This window comes from Helicoverpa zea, chromosome 11 (assembly GCF_022581195.2).
Source record: "Helicoverpa zea isolate HzStark_Cry1AcR chromosome 11, ilHelZeax1.1, whole genome shotgun sequence".
NCBI classification, from domain to species: domain Eukaryota; kingdom Metazoa; phylum Arthropoda; class Insecta; order Lepidoptera; family Noctuidae; genus Helicoverpa; species Helicoverpa zea.
The window spans coordinates 9,042,042-9,061,937 of NC_061462.1; the positions used below are offsets into that span (position 1 = coordinate 9,042,042).

General features: G+C 38.1%; 1 protein-coding gene across 1 annotated transcript; it reads left to right on the top strand.

Moving 5' to 3' along the window:
• Window positions 1–116: 116 nt before the first annotated feature.
• LOC124634583 lies at window positions 117–5,889 on the top strand. Its single transcript, XM_047170206.1, has 5 exons — window positions 117–213; window positions 894–959; window positions 1,615–1,704; window positions 3,171–3,270; window positions 5,768–5,889. The coding sequence occupies exons 1-5, from the start codon at window positions 117–119 to the stop codon at window positions 5,811–5,813; spliced, it is 399 nt and encodes a 132-aa protein (XP_047026162.1). The 3' UTR covers window positions 5,814–5,889.
• The last annotated feature ends 14,007 nt before the right edge of the window (window positions 5,890–19,896 follow it).

Genomic DNA, 19,896 nt, shown 5'->3' on the forward strand with positions numbered 1-19,896 from the left:
TATAAAAAGGGGATGCGCGGCTTAACCCGGCAGTAGCGAGCACACCGGCAATAAATCCTCAGCTTCCACAATCCTATGTCCTACTAGCTCATTAGTCTTAATAAAAGGCCACAAAAATGCGGGAAACATTTATATCAATTCTCGCTCTTCTCGCCATCGCCCCCTGCGCTAAATGTTCCGACGTCGGCAAAGACGGGTTCAATTTCTATAAAGGTACGTTCTCCATCATTAGTATCGTTCTTTATTGGATATTTTCGCGGTCCCAATAAAATTTTGTCAGCCTTTGAGCTTTTTTTGTCGCATTTCGTATGATTTGTGGGTAGAAAACGAACTTATTTGGCGTAGGTACGTTATTTTGGAGGTTTTGCGTTTTAGACAGGTTTCTTAGTTGCTTCGTAATATTTATGGGCTTAAAGTTTTATTGTTATACACAGTAATTAATTATAATTAGGATTTCCTTTTTATTTGCTGCCTCATTCTTTATATTTATCGTTCGACGAAGTAAATAAAAGACGGGAGCTTTATTTTGAGTTTAAAATTAGCCTTCAAGCTATTTAATGTTAAACATCGTAATTGCTTTTTCGTGGAAAGGATAAAAAATAAATTTATTTACTTGCTGGTACGATTACAACATTCTTTATAAAAAAAAAATTGATTAAGATTTGTAACACAGTTTAAACTTATAGGTATAGCTTGTTATTAAATTAGTAAAGTGTATCCAAGTGACTTAATCAACAAAAGCTAAGGCATAGGACCCTCGAATTGGCTCTTTGTACGCAAAATGTAACAAGAGACAGATTTATGCAAAAAAATAAAATAGAAATCCATTTACAGGCTATGGATTTTTTCTTGCCTTCTCTTAATATTTCCTAGCATCTGTTTATTTTCTCCAGATTACCTGCGTGCGCGGACTGATGACGTCATGTCTGAAGGGCCGGCGGCTGCGGAACGCATGTTATGTGAGTACAAACATTGTACAGCTAATAATATCCTAATGAGGATGTATGTGTCTCATTTACATCGGCGATTTGATGTTAAGGCAGTATCATGTGACTGTATTGAGCTTCTACAAGTTCCTTGGTGCATGTTCCGTCAATAGTCTTATTTTCCAAAGGTTCTTCAAAGTCCATATCCAAGTCATAGTCCAAGTATTATAAGTAGGTATCTGATACAGTCTTGACATAGTGCCTAACATATATCTACTTTAGATAGACGTAGCTACTTTCGCGTTATAAATATTAATAAGGATAAGGATTTAACACATTTTATGTACCTACACCTATCATTCAGTCTGGAAATTCTCGTGTATGTCTCTCAAATATTCTGAACGGAGAAAATATATTCGCGATTGTGATAATAATATCTCACTTACCTATCACTCTCACTTATCAGGTATAAAGAGAAAAAAGTACTATTATTTTCAGGACTTATTTAAGTAGATTATGCTAAGTGGTCATAAAAATTGAAGACTAAGAATTCCGCCTCTTATCGTTGGTACAAAGATATAAATGGTCTGCTGCTTTTCAGGGGTCGAACGTGTGCCACACCAAATAACATTTTTTAAAGGTATCAAGATCATTACAATATTGATAACGGGGTACAAATGACTTCCAGATTTCTACCGCACTCCTTTGTCACTGTATCCTGGTCTTCTCCCAGCAGTCGAGCAAGAATATAGGAAAAGAACGGGAAATGCATTCAAGAGTAAGTACCTATTTAATTTTGATTTATAATCTTGTATGTCTCTGACCGACCACGGGACTACAGAGTCCCGGATTTTTGGAAGGCGAACGTGGGGCCGAAGCCAACACGCTGAAGCCCTTTTGAGACAACTTTAATGAAATGGCGACACAAAACCGACGATTATCCCCGTATACACTATAGAAATGTACCCAAGGACAATCCCCGGTTCTGTGCTAAACTATTGCTAACTATGGATGAAAACTACTTGGGCTATTGTGATGGGATGCTAATGGACTAGGAATGGGGAAACTACGGGAACTATGGCACCTGCCGATAACAATGTATTAAATACATGTTAAAATGGCAGGTGGAGACTCGCCAACTCACTTACTGGGCCCCCGGGAATCAGTCACTGAAAAGCAACAAGAGGGCAACAGGGACATGAGCGGCTGAGAAGGGTGAGGATACCTCGGCGGACTTTAAACGCAGATCACGCGCTCCCTGTGGGTCCAGCATCACCGGCCCACTCGCCACTTACCACGAGGCACCTACCCTCCGAGCAGGACTAACCTTGCTCTAGCGACTCCACTCTGACCGGCCGATGAAGGCAAGCCAAGAGGCGGGAGACCTATCCCCCGTCATGCTTCACTCCGGCAAGCCGGAGATGGGGGACAGTATACTCTCCCTGGAGCACTCGGATATATAGCCCCGCGGGGTCGCTACTCCCCGTCATCCGCCTCAGATGCCCTGCGGGGCGTGTTAATTTTGATTTATAATAATATTATAACGTACAGGCTACATAAAATGTGGTTTGGTTTGTTTTTGGATTTATGATTTCGTAAACGTTAAAAGTTCACGCAAAGAATTTGAATCCCATCAAAGCCAAGGTAGCGAACGCTTGCTTGCATTTGATTTTTCTCCAAGAAATAACTTTACCTTACCGAGAACCTTTTGAAATCGCTACTCGAGCAAAGACGATTTAAAATATAAACAGTTGCAATAAAACTGAAATAAAACACAAAGACCTGTTATTTCGTTCACGTGTACTTTGGAAATAATGTGCAATAATCACTGTTTGAGCGAGCGTTATACATACAGCACTTTTATATATGAAATGTTTTAGAAAAGCGTTGCAGTGCGAGTCAAGCTTTTAGGTATTTGCTCCATTTATAAGTGTTGGCTTAAGGTCGTGGGAGTTTTATTTGTTTTATATTACTATTTCTTTTCCACCTTCGTTGGTTTCAGCATTTTCCACTTGAGTTGGAATTGTGTTTAGCATCTTAAGGGGTTGGTTTGCACTTCTAATACTAAAGAAAATGCATGAAATTCTCACAGAGTTATCACGAATTCGTTTGATCTATACTATCGTATGATATTTTGGCTGGCAATTTTGATGATTCTTCGTCATTTAAGGCTAGAAACAAAATGTACAAAATCTATAAATCACCACTTTAATCTCAGAATAAGAAACTTAACTTATCTTTCAGATCACATGTTAAGTAAGGAGCTTTGGGCAGGCGACATGGGCAAGCGTGGCGCCAAGACTGCACTCTCGCTAATCATGCAAGGAAAACATCCGTATTATGCGTGAGATACATTTTATAATTTATTTAGAGTTTTATCTACTTCGCAAACTTACATGTAAATAATCAGTTTAGTTGTCGCCAAGTCGCCACCTCAGCAACTAAACCTTAGTCCGAAGAATCCTAATGTACATCTATACTAATATTATAAAGAGGAAAACTTTGTTTGTTTGTTTGGTTGTAATGAATGGGCTCAAAAACTACCCGACAGTTTTTAAATATTCTTTCATCATTCGAAAGCTACATTATCCACGAGTAACATAGGCTATATTTTATCCCGGTACGGGCAGTAGTTACCACGGGACGCGGGTGAAACCGCGGGAAAACGGCTAGTTTTTTAATATAAAATAAATATCTATAAATAATTCTAATAGGTACTGCTCTGAATAATGTAACTGCCTTTTTCGCAAAAAAAGTACGAGTGTTTACTACCAGTATTGGGGCTATAGTGGGACCTGCACATACCAAACCTCCGACGTTTTAACTTATATGCAAAACATAAGTAATTCTATTTGTGACGTATGAAACTACTCAGATACCTAACTGCAGTCTACACAACCACTAAACACGTTTAGACCACCACTTCATTGTTGGTACTTCTCGCATCGCACGGATCGGTCGCGCGGGGTAACTTCTGAGCTCAACTGCTCGACACGCCTCACGTTGTTATCGCACTCAACAAGTCACTAGGGCAATTCAATTCAATTCAATTCAATGTCTTTATTTGTGTGTGTCTTAAAATTAAACATGTTAGAGCTCTATGTTCTACCAAATGGAATTGGTGTACAAATAATTTTAATCCTATTGAGTTTATATAAAATCATAGTGTTTCTATTTTATCATTTAGAAATATTTCAACGGAGTAATATGCCTTATCTATTAGAAATGTAATTAATCTACGTTTAAAAATACTAATATTTAGTTCTTATACTTTTTGGAAGATTGTTATAAATTTTTGGAGCCATTGCAAAAATACTGTTTTTATAAAATGTAGTCTTAGACCTTATTACATGTAACTGATCACAACGACGTTGACTGGTTACTTGGTCAAATTTATTTAAATTATTTTTTACAAACATGCTTGTTTCGTAAATGTATAGTGAGGGCATTGTTAATATTTTTAAATTCTTAAAATGCATGTAGGGGCCCCCATCGTCTGCAGAATACTTACTTGCCTTTAAACATTCTGTTACTCAGTATTTTTATTCGGCAATTCAGAATCGATAAGAAAATTAACTCGCGATATTCAAGTAACAAAGATAAATATTCGCTGCAGCTTTTTCTAAATGTCCCGAGGGTAATAATGTTCATATCTAGCAAAAATAAACTTTTATATATAGATCTGAGATTTGATACGTATTATTTTTATATTAGAAGCGTTGGTAATCAAAATATCAAATACACGAACGCCTCCATTATTTACAGAAATATATTAAAACTTGTATTTGGGTAACATTGTTGTAACTTTGGAAGCAAAATATTCAAACCTCCGCCTTTGTGTCACATCCAGTGTCGTGGCCAAGGCACTGAAGAATAGAGCCAAAGAATGTCAGAAGCTGCTAAAAGGAAAATTTCCAAACTTCCTCACGTTGCGAAGATTTCTTCCAAGTTATTTATAATTCAGGAGTTTTACTCAATTCATGTTATCGTGTACATTGCAGGGAAGAGGGGCACTATTGTCCGTACGGCAAAAGGGGACGGTGGTGATAGGTAATTCAGACTTTTTTCCTCAATTTCTGTGTTGGTTGAGTGCTTTTGTAAGTCTGCTTACTTAGAATGCTTGCGGATGTTCCTTATTAGATACGAACTCATAGAGTATTTCAAAGGAAATAAAAATGTGTTATTCCATTAAACTAGGTACGGTGAAGAAAATATAGCCTATTTAGATAAAACGAAAAAAGTCAGTGAACTATTTTAATAAAAACATAAAAGCACCTCAAGGCTAACATGAAAATAATAATTTAAAATTCGCAAACGATTATGTTAGTGGCCTCTATTTATTTTAATATTAGTTATTTGTATAATAAAACAGAACATGGTTAGTTCCAGGCTTAATAGTATTTATCTTACAAAATATGTTATACTGAAACTAAAGCACATGAACAACTGACGACTAAAAAGAACGTAGGTAGATATCAGATAGTATTATTCTCACTAAGAGACATGTTCCCAACCTTTCACCGTCCATACCAAAAGCCGATTTCAATTAATTCTAATCTTTGAAATAGTCAATTTTGATGAAATTCTGACATTAGATTAGATATTTGGATAAATCTTTGTCGTTAGAAATATTCTTTATCAGAATTTATACTTCAACAACATCAAACGTCACATAATATGAAAGGTGGTTTTCTACCAATACAATTTTGTCTGCTGTCTACATAATTTTATTTAATGATAACGTTTATACCTACATACGGCCTTCAGACATGTCAACCCAGAATACACATTACATCTCTTTGTAAAATAACTTTGAAATTGTTTTCATATATTTGTTTCAGTACTGAAAGTCCTCGGGGAGACAACAATATGGAGCCAGTAGAATAGAACAAAGTATATAATATTGCATATAACTGTTATAACCTCACTAGTCAAACAATATATAGTAGTAACTAGTACATTATCTGTGACCTAAATATTATTTCAACGGTGGACTTCAATTAGTAAAGTGCAAAATGTTGAATTGAATAAAATTGTGAAAATATAGCGTTTGATGGTTGTTTTATTTTCAATTTGAATTGCTTGTTCTAGTTTAGTTTTCATGTTACTGTATAAATATGAAAGTAGGCTCCGAATATTGCAGTAATTTATTAAATCAACATTGATGATAGCGGGGATGGTTGATATGTAACGAATACCAATTATGAAGTTCACAATGATATCTACCTATCGAATTCAATCGTAATTGAGTATTCTTTAGCTCCAAGTACATGTATGTACCTAAAATCACAGTGGTAGGTGTGTTCGAGAGATAAACATCTCATTTTATAGAAACATAGTAAGTCCAGCAATCTACAAGAAGTCATAACAATGTATTTACAAGTACGATCTAACAGCTGCAGGCGTTATTTTGTGTACGAACACTTATGCACGAACTTGTACTATAAAAGAAAATTATGTTTAGTACACGAGCCATTCGCAACTGTTCGTTTATGCATTCAGACTCTAAGACAATGTTATAAAGTTTAGAGAGCTCGTTGAGCACTTTCGCGGAGTTAAGCGGAATGAACGCGAGCACTATTTGATTTCAGTGGAATTGAAAATTTTGTTCGCGACTGTACTTTGCATAGATTTTAACAAGATGGCTCGTTGAAAACAATACATTATTCTAGAACAATTGTCTTCACTTAAAATTGGTACTTACTGTCCTAGACTGAACAATGAAGAAGACAGTTTTCTAAATGAAATTATTATTGTGTGACCGTGGATACAAAATAGGAGAACAATAATTTTCCTGTAACAATATTCATTTTAAGGAACAGAGTATATAAGTAGGTAGCTATTTATTTGGACTGAAGAAGAAAGCAAAATATGCAAGACCACACTCATAAGCAAAATGCTCTATTCTATTACGGCCGACGTACACATTTTTTTTCAAATATTTACAATTCGCGTCTCCCAACAAGAGGAAACTTTTAACAACAAAACGCCAACCGTTGTACAAGGCTGATAGTGGTAGAGAGGTTGGCAGACACAATCAGTTTGGATAGCATAATATCGTGAGTGGCTCGCAGTCTGCCAGACCCCCAATTCTATCCCCTGAGATGTTCTCCAGACCCTGTCAGCATCGATTTCCTCTCCCATCCACTTATCAGCGCACTTTTTTGGTTTCTCGATAAACTGGAGTAGGGATCATCTAGTTACGAAGTTCGGAACTTGCATAATAGCGTTAGCCAGTCCTAAGGAAATTATAGTCTATGCTGTCGGGAATTGTTTGTTCAAATACTGAGAGACCTATCTTCATAAATCAATGTTGTTTGAATGAAAGAGCAAAGAGCGTGACTTCATTTTCGAATCTTAGTTCGCAAATCCTCACAACACGCTTTCAAGTTCCCAAATCAACACACAAATTAAATGAAAGAAGCAACTTTTAAATTAAAGACAGGCTTCAACCATAATTGAAACTTAGTCTCGGCAAACAATTTCTCTAATTTGATTCTATTTCGTTGGAAATTAATAAAGGACGTGCGTCGCGTACCAAGTCCCGCTGGCAGCCATGACGACTCGCTCAATTCGTCCGGCTGTTACAAATTATAGCGCCTTATTAATTATAGCGGTTAAATAATTATAACGTGCCGCCTGAGAAACTTTCCTACCAAATTGCAAGACTTCGCCAGAAATGAAATAATTATACTCCGATAAATTATGTCTTCCAATGACAGCACCGAGTTTTGCCAAAGTTAAGTTAATAGTTGTGCGCGCTCGGCCAGTATCTTTATTAGAGTAAAATAACGGAAAAGTGCCATTCAGTGACGCTGCTCACGTACTTAGTATTAATTTTGGGTTTATTGAATAATACGTGACCCACATAAGCAATCTGTACACACTACACTTGATAGAGGTTTCACAAAATTGCGTCCACTCAAGTGGATTGGGTCACTTATTCCTAATAGAAGGTGTTTCCCGACCTGAAGACCCTTTGCGAAGGTCTAGTTACATAATCACTGTCTGTTTTAGGTACCATGTACTAAATTATTTGGGAAAATTACCGTCGAAAGATCAATAAAGTAAATATAATAGCGGTCCTTGACCCCTTTAGTAGAAACAAAATGTCCGAAACAATTTTGTGTAATGCGAAAAATTCCGATGAGGGTGTTCGAAGTTCGCCTGTTGTGTACTTAATGACGTTAAGCGTCCTCAAACGCGACAGGGTTAAAAGCTTGTTTCGTGAAAGCGTACCTAATGTCAAATAACAACAAGAGCCCTTCGTGAGAGATGAAAAAGTAAATTGTGAAGCTGGTGGGAGCGTCGGAGCCCATTTACTGTGGAACTTGTGAAAACTCGCTACAAACGACGGGACAAGCGGCTTTTAACGATGTCTGACGATCGACGAGCCCCCCTCCCCTCTACCCTTAGGCTATGCCTCGCCGCGCTACGCACATTACTTGTAACGCTAATTTCATCGGTCTTGTCTTTAGCAAACTTTTATATTAACCAATTTATAATTTATATATATTTTTAAAGCCATCGTCCTCCAGATGGACGCTTAAAACGAGTGACGAGTAAGCATTTGCTCTAATTGTGCACTGAAATAAGTACTTAAAACAAAATTGTTTCAACTACACTGTTCGCAAAATTGTAAGCAAACAGGCCCATTAGGCTGCTTAGATGCGATTTTTTTGCAAATTACTGCAGTTAGTTGATTATTCTCATCAGAACCATGAGCATGTGGCATGGGGACAAAATAATATCGTTGACAAAATAGTTCTCTATCACTTTCTCCTTATATTCGCTAGTCATTCTGTGTACGGAACCCGAAATGAGCGTCATCGAATTGAGTGGCTCACGTACTCTGTATCAATTTGTAGGGACGTGCCCGAGATGGCAATAGTGTGGCACCGGCCAAATTAGAGCCTTATTCTTTTACCCCACGGTAATGATCGCCGTTTAATTAAACTAATGAGGTTTCTGTAAAGGTTTTATTAATTTCGGTACGCCGTTTCGGTTACCACTAATGGAGAGTAGGCCCTTTTATCGAACGATTTGTTGTCCATAATATGGATGTATCGGAGTGATTTCGTTCGATTGCACAGTTAAGCGTTCACTTGTGTAGATTTTGTGTGTGTTAATGGGAAATTTGTGAGTTAATATACACTGCACAGCCTATGGCGATTGGAATTAAATCAAAATTGTTAATTTAGGAAATTGAAAATTTAGCGGTTCACGTACCCATTAGCGTTTGTCATCGATTGAGGCTGTGTTTGCACAATATTATTTCCTATTCATGGCAACAGCGGGTAACTAAAGCTTTGTGTGGCGGGTACATAGATATCTAACAACTTTACAAATAATGTAAGTAGGTATATGTGCTATAAAATATACCTACCTATAGCTTGGCAGTAGAATAAAACAATTAAACTCCCTCACCAGCGAGATCTATAGAAACGGCATAAAGAACTCCAATAAATATTGAACAAAGGCACAAATTTCGCAAAGGGCTGAAGTTAATACGAGTTTGGTGTGCTCGATAATAATCTCGGATCCTTGAACCTGGAACAAACGACTCCAAACCTAGGAACAGATAAGAACTTTCCAGTCTTTTGATATAAACTTTTAAAGCCATGATTCAAAGAAAATGGCCACCACAAAGACAATGGCATAAACATGAATCTTGATAATATGGCGGGAACTTGCGGCGCAGACGGCTGTTAATAATGTTTACGGTTTTAAAGCAAGATTTATTTTGAATTTGAACTTGGAATTATATGAAAGCGCAATATCTTATTCAGCTTTTTCTAGAGATATGAAAAATATTATTTTTTATCGTGCTTTTTTATAATGTAAACGCAATCATTTTGTCTATTAAAGTATTACTGATTCTACGAAGATTTGCCATTTAAAATGAAATGCTATGAAAAAAACGCTTTTGTGAAATTTCGCTATACAGTACCAAAATTCGTTGATGTTTGAAAAGATAATACTGTCTGTTTTCACCACTCATCGAAGTGAACACTTCGTATCGCATTTGTAAGGACCTGAATCGATATGTCAAAGATCGATGACCGTCCCACCACTAGTGGAAACCTTTTGTATACACAGTTCTAGGTGTGAATCAAGAAGGCCATCTCCACATGGCAAAGTTTCCAGTATTAATGTCGTAATTACACCGATATGGCGCTGCAGTTACCTAAGCGCGAATATTCGGCCGAACGCGCCGGCAATTAATATTGCTTTCTGGCGTTATTCGCATTAATTTAACTTAACAATACAAACTTGGCGTTTTGCGTGACTAAATGGCACCAAGAAGGAGCCCCCTGTACCAGAACAAGGAGGTTTCTTAATGTGATTAATCGTTGTCGTATACTGGTGTGATTTTGGTTATAATGGCTTGTATTGAGGAACATAATAGTTACTAAGAGACGGCTGAGCAGTGAGGAATGTGATTAATATTAACATTATTTGTAGCTGTAATATACCTAATTATTTGAAATAATAGCGATAAAGGAAAGGCAGAGTTTGCTTTCTGTTGAATCACTTTGGCAAAAAGCGCAGTGGAAAATCGTTGTTGTAGGTGAAAACGTAATGAAAAGATTGAAGATCATGCAATAAAAAGTGTTGAATAAATATCTAAGGAATGCAATGATGATATGCATAAGGAGCAGTTGCCTACATTACTTAGTTTGTTTTATTACATTACTTAATTAATTATGGCTCCAATTAAAACAAAAAATGGAATCAGCCGGTACCGTCGGTACCCATACAAATTAAAATTACAACCTAACAAGCGCCCTATTTTCACAAACTGTAATATTGAACCAGCATTTTATGAAAATGTCGAATGAATTGTTGATTTTGTGTGAAAAGCAGATAAATTACGGAACAAACTCAGCCGAACTTCCCGATATTGCAGCGTTTGTATATAAAGAGTATTTTGTAAACGTTATGGAAGTTTTGATGTTATGTTACACGCAGCTAAGTATACATATAAAACAGAAGACTAATGCAGAAATTTTAGGGTCTCAATACATAGATGAAATACAGTGTACTAGGAATAACCGAAAGGATATAAAATATTAAAACCCCAATTCAAGTTTCGAAACACTTTATTTTACTCAGCAATTCAAAACTATTTTTATTCCATTTATTACCCAATAAACTAAATAAAGTGAGCGTATTACAAACTTTTTTCTGCATCGTTTACAGGAAAAATTAAAAAGTCAGCAACAAAGTAAGTACAGGCAACAACAGGAGTGCTATCAACTGTTGTTACGGCGTCCGTCAACTGTCAGTCAGCGCGTGACCGAGTACTGATGCAGGCACGCTCCGGCTGACAGGTAATCAGCGAGTGTAATACGCTAACACGCTGCGAGGGGATGTCATATTGCATTTTGAACGATCGACTGGAAAGTAGCTGTTTCGTTTTCTGTAGGTGCTAATATAATAAAGAGGAAACATTTTTTGTTCGTTGTAAAAGCTCCAAAAGCTATAGGTACGTCACACATTGCGTAAGTATTTTTTTCGGTTTAAAGTTCGATCGCATTTCCATCCGCGTCGCTGGAGATCTTCTTCCCGTATAACTACCTAAATAATAAAATTAAATATGTGACTGATGCAGATATAAAAGACATGTTTATTTTTCTGATGCGTAAACAATTAAGTGTCGCTTCCTTCCTCAAACAGGGAACTTCAAACAGAAACTAACGTACAACTAACAACAATATGATAAGGAAAAACATTATAATTGAACATACATAACAACAATGCGAATGGCGTCATTAGTAGCAGAAAACGGTGCTCGAAAACGTCCCCGCCCACGACTCCTTCCTTATGATATTTCACGTCAAGAAACATAAACAAAAACAAAGGAAGCTCGGCAATGTTTTCACAATAAATCCGAGGGAAACTAACATTGGAACTGTGATACGGAATTACGGAGTTTGACTTTTTGCTTTACAGAAAGTTAGTGTAGTTTACGAAATGATGACTTGGAAAACCTTTTGTTGTTGGTATGTAGACAATCGGTAGTATGTACGGTAGATACACTTATTGTTGTACTAATGGACTTTAGTTTGTCTGAAGAACCCTCATGAATGTAAGGACGTGCATCTTGGTCAAACACCACAAAGATTAAGTGTTTGTTTCTTTAGATCAGCTATTTTGTATGAAGTAACACAAAACTGCTTAAAAAATACTGACTTGCTAAGTGGTATGATTGCCGAAAAACTGCATTCACACTCATTAGGATCTTAGCCTGGAGCGAAGTGCATGCTGCCACATAATCACACTACGCCATGTAGTTTCCTAGATAATTTATGGTTCGGTAGTCAATAACACAGGTTGGCGTATCCCCAGAATAAATAGTAGGAAACTGTCGAGTTAAGATAAGTGAGCAAACAAATTCACAGCCGCGGTTATGTGCCGATCTCTGGGGAAATTTGCGGCAATCCAATCGGCAATATACGGCTCATATTCGTGCATTACGAGGGTGCGTTATGCAGCGATTTCAACTGCAGGCTTTGTCGCGTTTGCCAATAAGAGAACTAATTCAGCACGGTTTTAATGGTGTTTGTACGTACTTATGTAGATGCTTTGTTAATATTGGGAAGTGGTTTCCAAAATGAGTCCAGATTTTAGGTTTAGATCAAGCTATTTTGAAAGGGCATAAAAAAGAAGCAGAAGTTGTGCAATGATTACTTTAGAACAAAAATTTTACTGGATACCTTATTCGATTATGTACCTATACAATGTTATCGGTAATTAAGTTTTCGGAAATAAAGAAAATATCCCAGTTTTCCTTGAAACATAATAATACATATCTAACGTATGTAATTTAAGAATTGTAAAAATGGTCCCATACTAAAATTATTGGTATTCATGAGTGCTCACATCCCTTGGAAAGATGCCAATAGAATAAAAGTCAGGCTTTGTAACAGTACCGAGTTTAGCACAGATACCTACTTAATATAAAACTTCTTAACATGACATACTTAGGATAACTTTTCCTTTTATGTATCACCTGCTTTCATAAGCAGTAGGTTTAATAAGTTAAAACATTTTTGAAAGTTTTCATGGCCTAGTAAAAAAGCCAGATATTTCATATTCAAAATAATAGAGTTGGTTGATCTCTAGAAATTATTTTCAAACAACAGGCAAAATGACAGCTGGCTTAAAACTGAATACCAACTTATTAATATGTAAAGTTTTAATTAGCCTTCATTAAAATTCGTAATTAGAATATCATTTGGCAACTAGTACATTTTCGCTTAAAATTTTGTGCTCTTGTCATAAACAGACAACTCAATGGATAATTTGGTCATAGGGATTCTCGCCACAGAGTGTCTTTGGTTAGCACGTGTGCCTAGAATTTTCAGCTGTTTTCTGTGTTTTTGTGACCTTTTGTGACTGAATTTTGTGTCTGTGTGTTGTCCCTGTGTTTGTTATCGGTGGTGTATTGTTATTTGGGTAAATAACTAGTTTTAGTAAGCACTATGGATTGCAATAAACCCCCCGACCCCGATCCTCCTGACATCTCTGTATTTGCTCCTCTTTCCCCCAATTATCCCCTGTCCCAATTCGCCGATGTTGCTTGCAGTATCGCGGACTCCCACACCTCATCACTCTCTAATGCCAGGAAACGCTGCGGAGATGACTCAAACATTGCCGTGTCAACCCCGCCACCAAAACAACAAAGAAATTTAGTTGGCCGCAGCAGGTACTCTGCTACAGATAAGGCACCGTTCATTGTCCACGTCTCTCGATTGGAACCCCAGCCTAACGCCGGTACCTCTCTCCATCCAGTTACTTTTGGGATATTTCTTCAAAAGCACAATATAACAAACATTGTCCGCGATGGCGTTAAAAAAGTCGGCAGGAATCGTGTATCAGTAGAATTCAAATCCCCTCAGGATGCGAATTCATTTATCATTAATAATATCCTTCCCAAAAATAGTTTTGTGGCCTCTATCCCTACTTTTAATATTACTCGCATGGGTGTTGTTACTGGTGTGCCCACTGATCTGAATGAAGAAGAAGCGCAAAGATACCTACAGGTCCCTTCAGGTTGCGGTGAAATTCTTAAAGTTAGACGGATAAATAGGAAAGTGGTGATTGATGGAGTGGCCGAATTTAAGGCTACAGAAACATGTGTCCTTACCTTTGACGGTCAGGTATTACCGCAAAGAGTATTCTGCTGTTATACTTCCCTTCCAGTCCAACAGTATGTCTACCCCACCATCCAGTGCCGTAAGTGCTGTAGGTTCGGTCATGTGGAACTTGTGTGCCGGTCTAAACCTCGCTGCAGTAAATGCGGCCATGATCACCCTGGTGATGGTTGCAGCATTTCTGAGGCGGAGGCATTCTGTGTGCTCTGCTCGGGGAATCATTTTGCGAATAGCAAATCATGCCCAGAGTTGGGCAGACAGAAGGCCATTAAGACCGTTATGGCTGAGAAGTCCCTTTCTTATGCTGAAGCTAGCAAAACTATCCCACTTGTTTCTCGCAACTATGCAAATGCTACAAAAGTAGTTCCAGCTCCCACTCAGTCATACCGCAAAACCGTTTTTCTTAAGCCAAAGACCCATGCCCCTCTATCCCCCTCTTACGATAAAGCTGCTCATCAGCAAATCATTAACTCCCCTGCATCTTCACAGCCTGATAGCTGTGCTCTAAATAACCCATTCATTGGCAATAATACATCATCACTTATAGATATCCTTATTAAACTTTTGACTACAATTTTATCTACTAATAATGCTGAAATACCGTCCAACGTTGCCTATCAACTAGTTAATCTCCTCCCAAATATTAGAAATGGCGTCCCGTCAAATATTCCTGCAATGGAATGTGAGGAGCGTGTGGCATAAGAAACACGACCTCATATTCCTTCTAAATAAATTCAAGCCCCCTGGCTTGCTCAATCGCTGAGACTTGGCTCACACCGAGTCTCAGTTTTAATATACCACTTTTTAATATTCTCAGATGTGACAGATCTGATGGCTATGGAGGGTCGGCTCTCCTTGTTAATAATCGTGTTCCACTGTCGACCTTGACACTTTCTGCTCTGGATGGTGATATGAATATAGTCGCAGGTAGAGTAGAAGGTATCACAGTCCTATCTGTATATATCTCCCACCCACAGCACAGGTTCTTAGCTACCATTAGGGAAATCTTAAATAATATTGTAGGACCCGTCCTTGTCATGGGTGATTTTAATTGTCACCATTTTAGATGGGGTTCCAATCGCTGCGATTCCTTTGGGGAAGGTTTAGTAGAAATCTTGGATGACCTAGACCTTTGCATCCTAAATGATGGTAGCCCTACTCGTAGATCCCTTCCCGGACAGCAAAAGAGTTGTGTAGACCTCACATTCTGTTCAGTAGAGTTGGCGGCATCAATTCATTGGCAATGTACTACCCTTACGCATGGTAGCGACCATTACCCCATTGTTATAACATTTCTTAATAAAACCTATTTAGAGAAAACTTCTCCTCCACTATTGAAGTACAACTTGTCCAAACCCGATTGGTCGAAGTTTTCATCTTTACTGGAGGAGAAAATCAGTATACTTCCAAATTTAACTTCAAGTTACCAAGATACTTTTGGTCACTGCCATGCTAAGAGATGTTACGATGACTTTATCTCGGCCATTACTTCAAGTGCAGACTCATCCTTCCCGTTGCGTAACTGTGCCAAAAATAAAATTCCGTCTCCCCCTTGGTGGGACCAAGAAAGGAAAGAGGCCGAAAAACAGTACAATGAATCGATGAATAGCGACAATCTTATACGGTACAGACGAGTGTTTGCTCAATCTCGGCGGCTTCTTCATAAGAAGAAACGTCGTGGTTGGGTTAAGTTTTGCACTTCTCTATCCCCTTCCACTCCCATATCAGCAGTATGGAAGAGCATTAATCGTTTTAGGCGAGGCTGCTCCCCACCTATCTCTTCCCCCATAACGAGAGAAACTGCTGAATCCTTCTTCGACAAAATTGCTCCAGCCTATGTTCCTTCATTTCCAGAACTTCTGCTACCGTCTGTAAATATTTTGGATGATCCTATGGATGAACCATTTTCGTTGAAGGAACTTGATGCGGTGTTGCGTCATGTTAAGGATTCCGCTCCAGGCATGGACGGAATACCGTATTCATTTGTAGCTCATTCCGGTTCTAAAGCTAAGCAAAACTACCTTGACATTGTTAATTATTGCTATCAATATGGTTGGGTTCCTGACCAGTGGAAAGTACAAATAGTCATTCCGCTCCTGAAGCCCGGCAAGACTGCTGATGACCCGAATGGCCTTAGACCAATTGCTTTGTCCTCCGTGTTGGCCAAGTTACTGGAACACTTAATTAAAAATAGGCTTGAGTGGTTGGTTGAGTCTAGGGATTCACTGCCAAGCCATCAGTTTGGCTTTAGAAAGGGGCTTAGTACCATGGATAGTGTGGCAATTCTGGTAACAGACATCCGTACAGCCTTTTCTAAAAATGAATCTGCTGTAGCCGCATTCCTTGACATATCTTCCGCATACGACAGCGTTCTTCTTCCAGTCCTCAGGCAGAAATTGCAACAGCTGAGGATTCCAGGTAAGATGGTACAATGTATATGCGCACTCCTCATGTCTCGCTCATTAATGCTCAGAGTGCAGGGGGAAGTATTCGAGATGAGGCAGACGTGGAAAGGCCTTCCGCAAGGCTCTGTTTTAAGCCCTCTACTTTACAACCTCTATACGGCAGACATTGGCTCCAGCCTCAATGCTGATTGTCACTTACTGCAATACGCTGATGATCTGGCGTTATATGTTGTTAATCCTTCCATAGAGGATGCTGCCTCATCCCTCTGCCTCTCCCTGGACTCTCTGCACACATGGCTTCTGGACCATGGTCTCTCATTATCTGCCCCAAAAAGCTCGGTAGTGATTTTCTCCCGAAAACGACTGATCCCTCAGGTCTCAGTGAACATCCAAGGACAAGGCATTCCTATAGCCCAAAAAGCAAAATTTTTAGGAGTTTATTTAGATTGTAAATTATCCGGTATTCACCACATAAATTACCTAATCAAAAGATGCGAACGAGTTATCTCCATTTTGAAAGCTCTCTCTGGGGTCTGGTGGGGGGCACACCCCTTCACTATGAAATTAATTTACAATGCTTTAGTCCGTAGCATTCTGGATTATGGGTCACACTTGGTGATTCCTGGCAACAAAGGTGCCTTGGCCGGCTTAGATAGGATCCAATCTCAATGCCTCCGGTTCATCACAGGTTGCATGAAGTCGTCGCCTATTAACGCCTTACAGGTTGAATGCGCTGAACCTCCTTTAGCCCTGAGACGTCAGTACCTTGCTTCCCGTTTCTTGTCCAGGGTTATTCCTAAATCATCCCACCCTCTCATCCCAAAACTCAGAGAGCTTGACACTCTTTGTCACAGCTCAAAATATTGGGAACATAAAGAATTCCCCTTATTCCTGAAAGCATTCCGATTTTTTCAAAATTTAGAATCCCCTATTGCATCACATCCCAGACTTCCTTTATTTAATTACCCCTATGATGTACTTTGCTTCACCCCTAATATATTTTATAACATTGGCATATCTAAAAACTCCCCATCGGCAAATTCGACCTTTAATGCGGTTTTGGGTGAACGATGGATTGGGTTTCAAAGATTCTTCACGGATGCTTCCAAATTGAATGGTGGTTATACTGGAGCCGCGGTTTATTACCAGAACTCGAAAATTATTATGAAATTCAGATGCCCAAAGGAGTCTTCTATATTTACAGGCGAGTGCGTGGCATTATTGGAAGCTTGTCACTTTATAGAGTCCCATGAGATCAACTTCGGAGTTATCTTTACTGACTCCCTTAGTTGTCTCCAAGCCCTATCCCAGAATCCCTTTAGAGCTAAACTCCATTGTCCTATTATCCTGGATATCAAAAAGTCCCTTTTCTCCTGCTCTCGGCAAGAGAAAGTTGTTCACTTAGTTTGGATCCCTAGCCACTGCGGTATAACGGGAAATGAATGTGCTGACGCATTGGCTAAAGATGCATGCACGTCTGAATCAGCGGACCTTGCACACTTCTCCCTTCAAGGGCATGACCTACTAAACGTTCCTAGATTGAGTCTTGAGACGTCGTGGCAGGAATGGTGGAATATCACCAGCAGAAAGAAGGGTAGTTCATATTACACTATCCAACCGGTTGTAAAATCAAAACCGTGGTTCACTCATTTTAAAAAATACCCTAAACAGGTTATTTCAGTCCTGTGCAGAATACGATTAGGGCATTGTTGCACTCCGGTCTTCTTGCGCAAAATTCGGGTGCAGGACTCATCCCTCTGAGAGTGTGGACTGGATGAGGGTACCCTGGACCATATATTCTTTAATTGTCCCAATAACTCATCTTTTGATCTATATGGTCGTCTCCAAAAACTTAAGATTCCTCTCCCTACTAATTTCCGTTCCCTCTTAACTTACTCCTGTCCAGAATTGCTCCAGGCGCTATTGATGACTATCCATCGAAATAATATTAAATTGTAAACGGTGGCCTAGTTATTTAGACCACTGTTTGTATAGTTGTGGTATATATGTTATTCGTTTTATGTTACTAACATATTGTTATTATTTATATATGTAAATGTATTTCTGTTTGTTTCAGTGCCGTCCTACTAACACGTTAAGTTACACAAGTTTGACTTCTAGTTCAATTTAATTTTATCCTTTGCCAATCACAAGCACTACTTGCTTCTCATCCCACTTGTCATTGGCAGAATCGTCGACGTATGCATCGACATGGATTGCCATAAATAAAAATAGAATAGAATAGAATTTGGTCATAGGTTAGGTATAATATAATTAGGTATTCTTGACCAGATATATAATTTACTAAGGGCTGATTTTTCAATCGCCAGATAACTTCTATCTGAGGAATATTTTTAACCGTTTTGACAGCTTTTGTATGGAAAATATGTCAAACCGCCATATTTATTCCTCAGATAGATGATTGAAAAATCAGCCCTAAGAGTATTTTGGTTATTTTGAAAAGGTCTTAAGAAATTATTACAACAAAACGCGGGACAATTTTTGGATGTCATATACTGACGTACTAAAGATAGCGTAAAAAGTTAATAATAATGTATGTGAGTATCTTAAGGTTTAATATCTCTTGTCACTTACATACTTCGAGTACGATGAAAGAAGTTAAGTAAAATAGAACATAGGTATACATCGAAATTACGTGTCTAAATGCAGGTACTATTCATTATAAAAGTTGTACAATCCTGTTTAATTTAATTACGCATACAATAACATAGATAAGGTTTCCATGTCATTCGCGATATTAATAATCAAACAACACAATTAATGTTCATAATTATTTAATACTGATTGATTAATTCAACCACACACGGGCTTGTAATTTCATAACCAACGAGAAACCAGTGCGTTTTCATTTACATTGTTGTTAATAAATCAGTTTTCTATGTCAGCATCGATGTATCACGCTTTATTTGTCATGCAGCCAACACAATTGATTAAATAATATCAATTATCAGGAATAACAAGCTACATCGAATTTCAATTCAGTCTTTAATATGTATCATTAATGGATTAAACACCACCCCGAGGCGTACGTCATTATTTTGCTTTCAAAATAAATCGAAATACTGCGACGTTCGCAAACATAATATTGTAATTACATTTGGGAAAATTTGTATCAAAGGAAACGATATTCATGTTAACATACGCGGTATGCAGGATTCCTGAAATTTAATGCCTTCAGTCGAATGTCAACGTTATGGAATTGGCAAATAAGCAGCAATTACTCATATTCTTATTTATCTTTTATTTGTTTTTTGTTTGTCTTCGAATATCAAAGTCGAAGATTGAAGCCCTCGTTTTAATTCAACATGCTAAATAAGGAATACATATTGCTGCTTTACATCTCATTGCATTTTGTTGGTTTAGGTTCGTCTTACTTTTAAATTG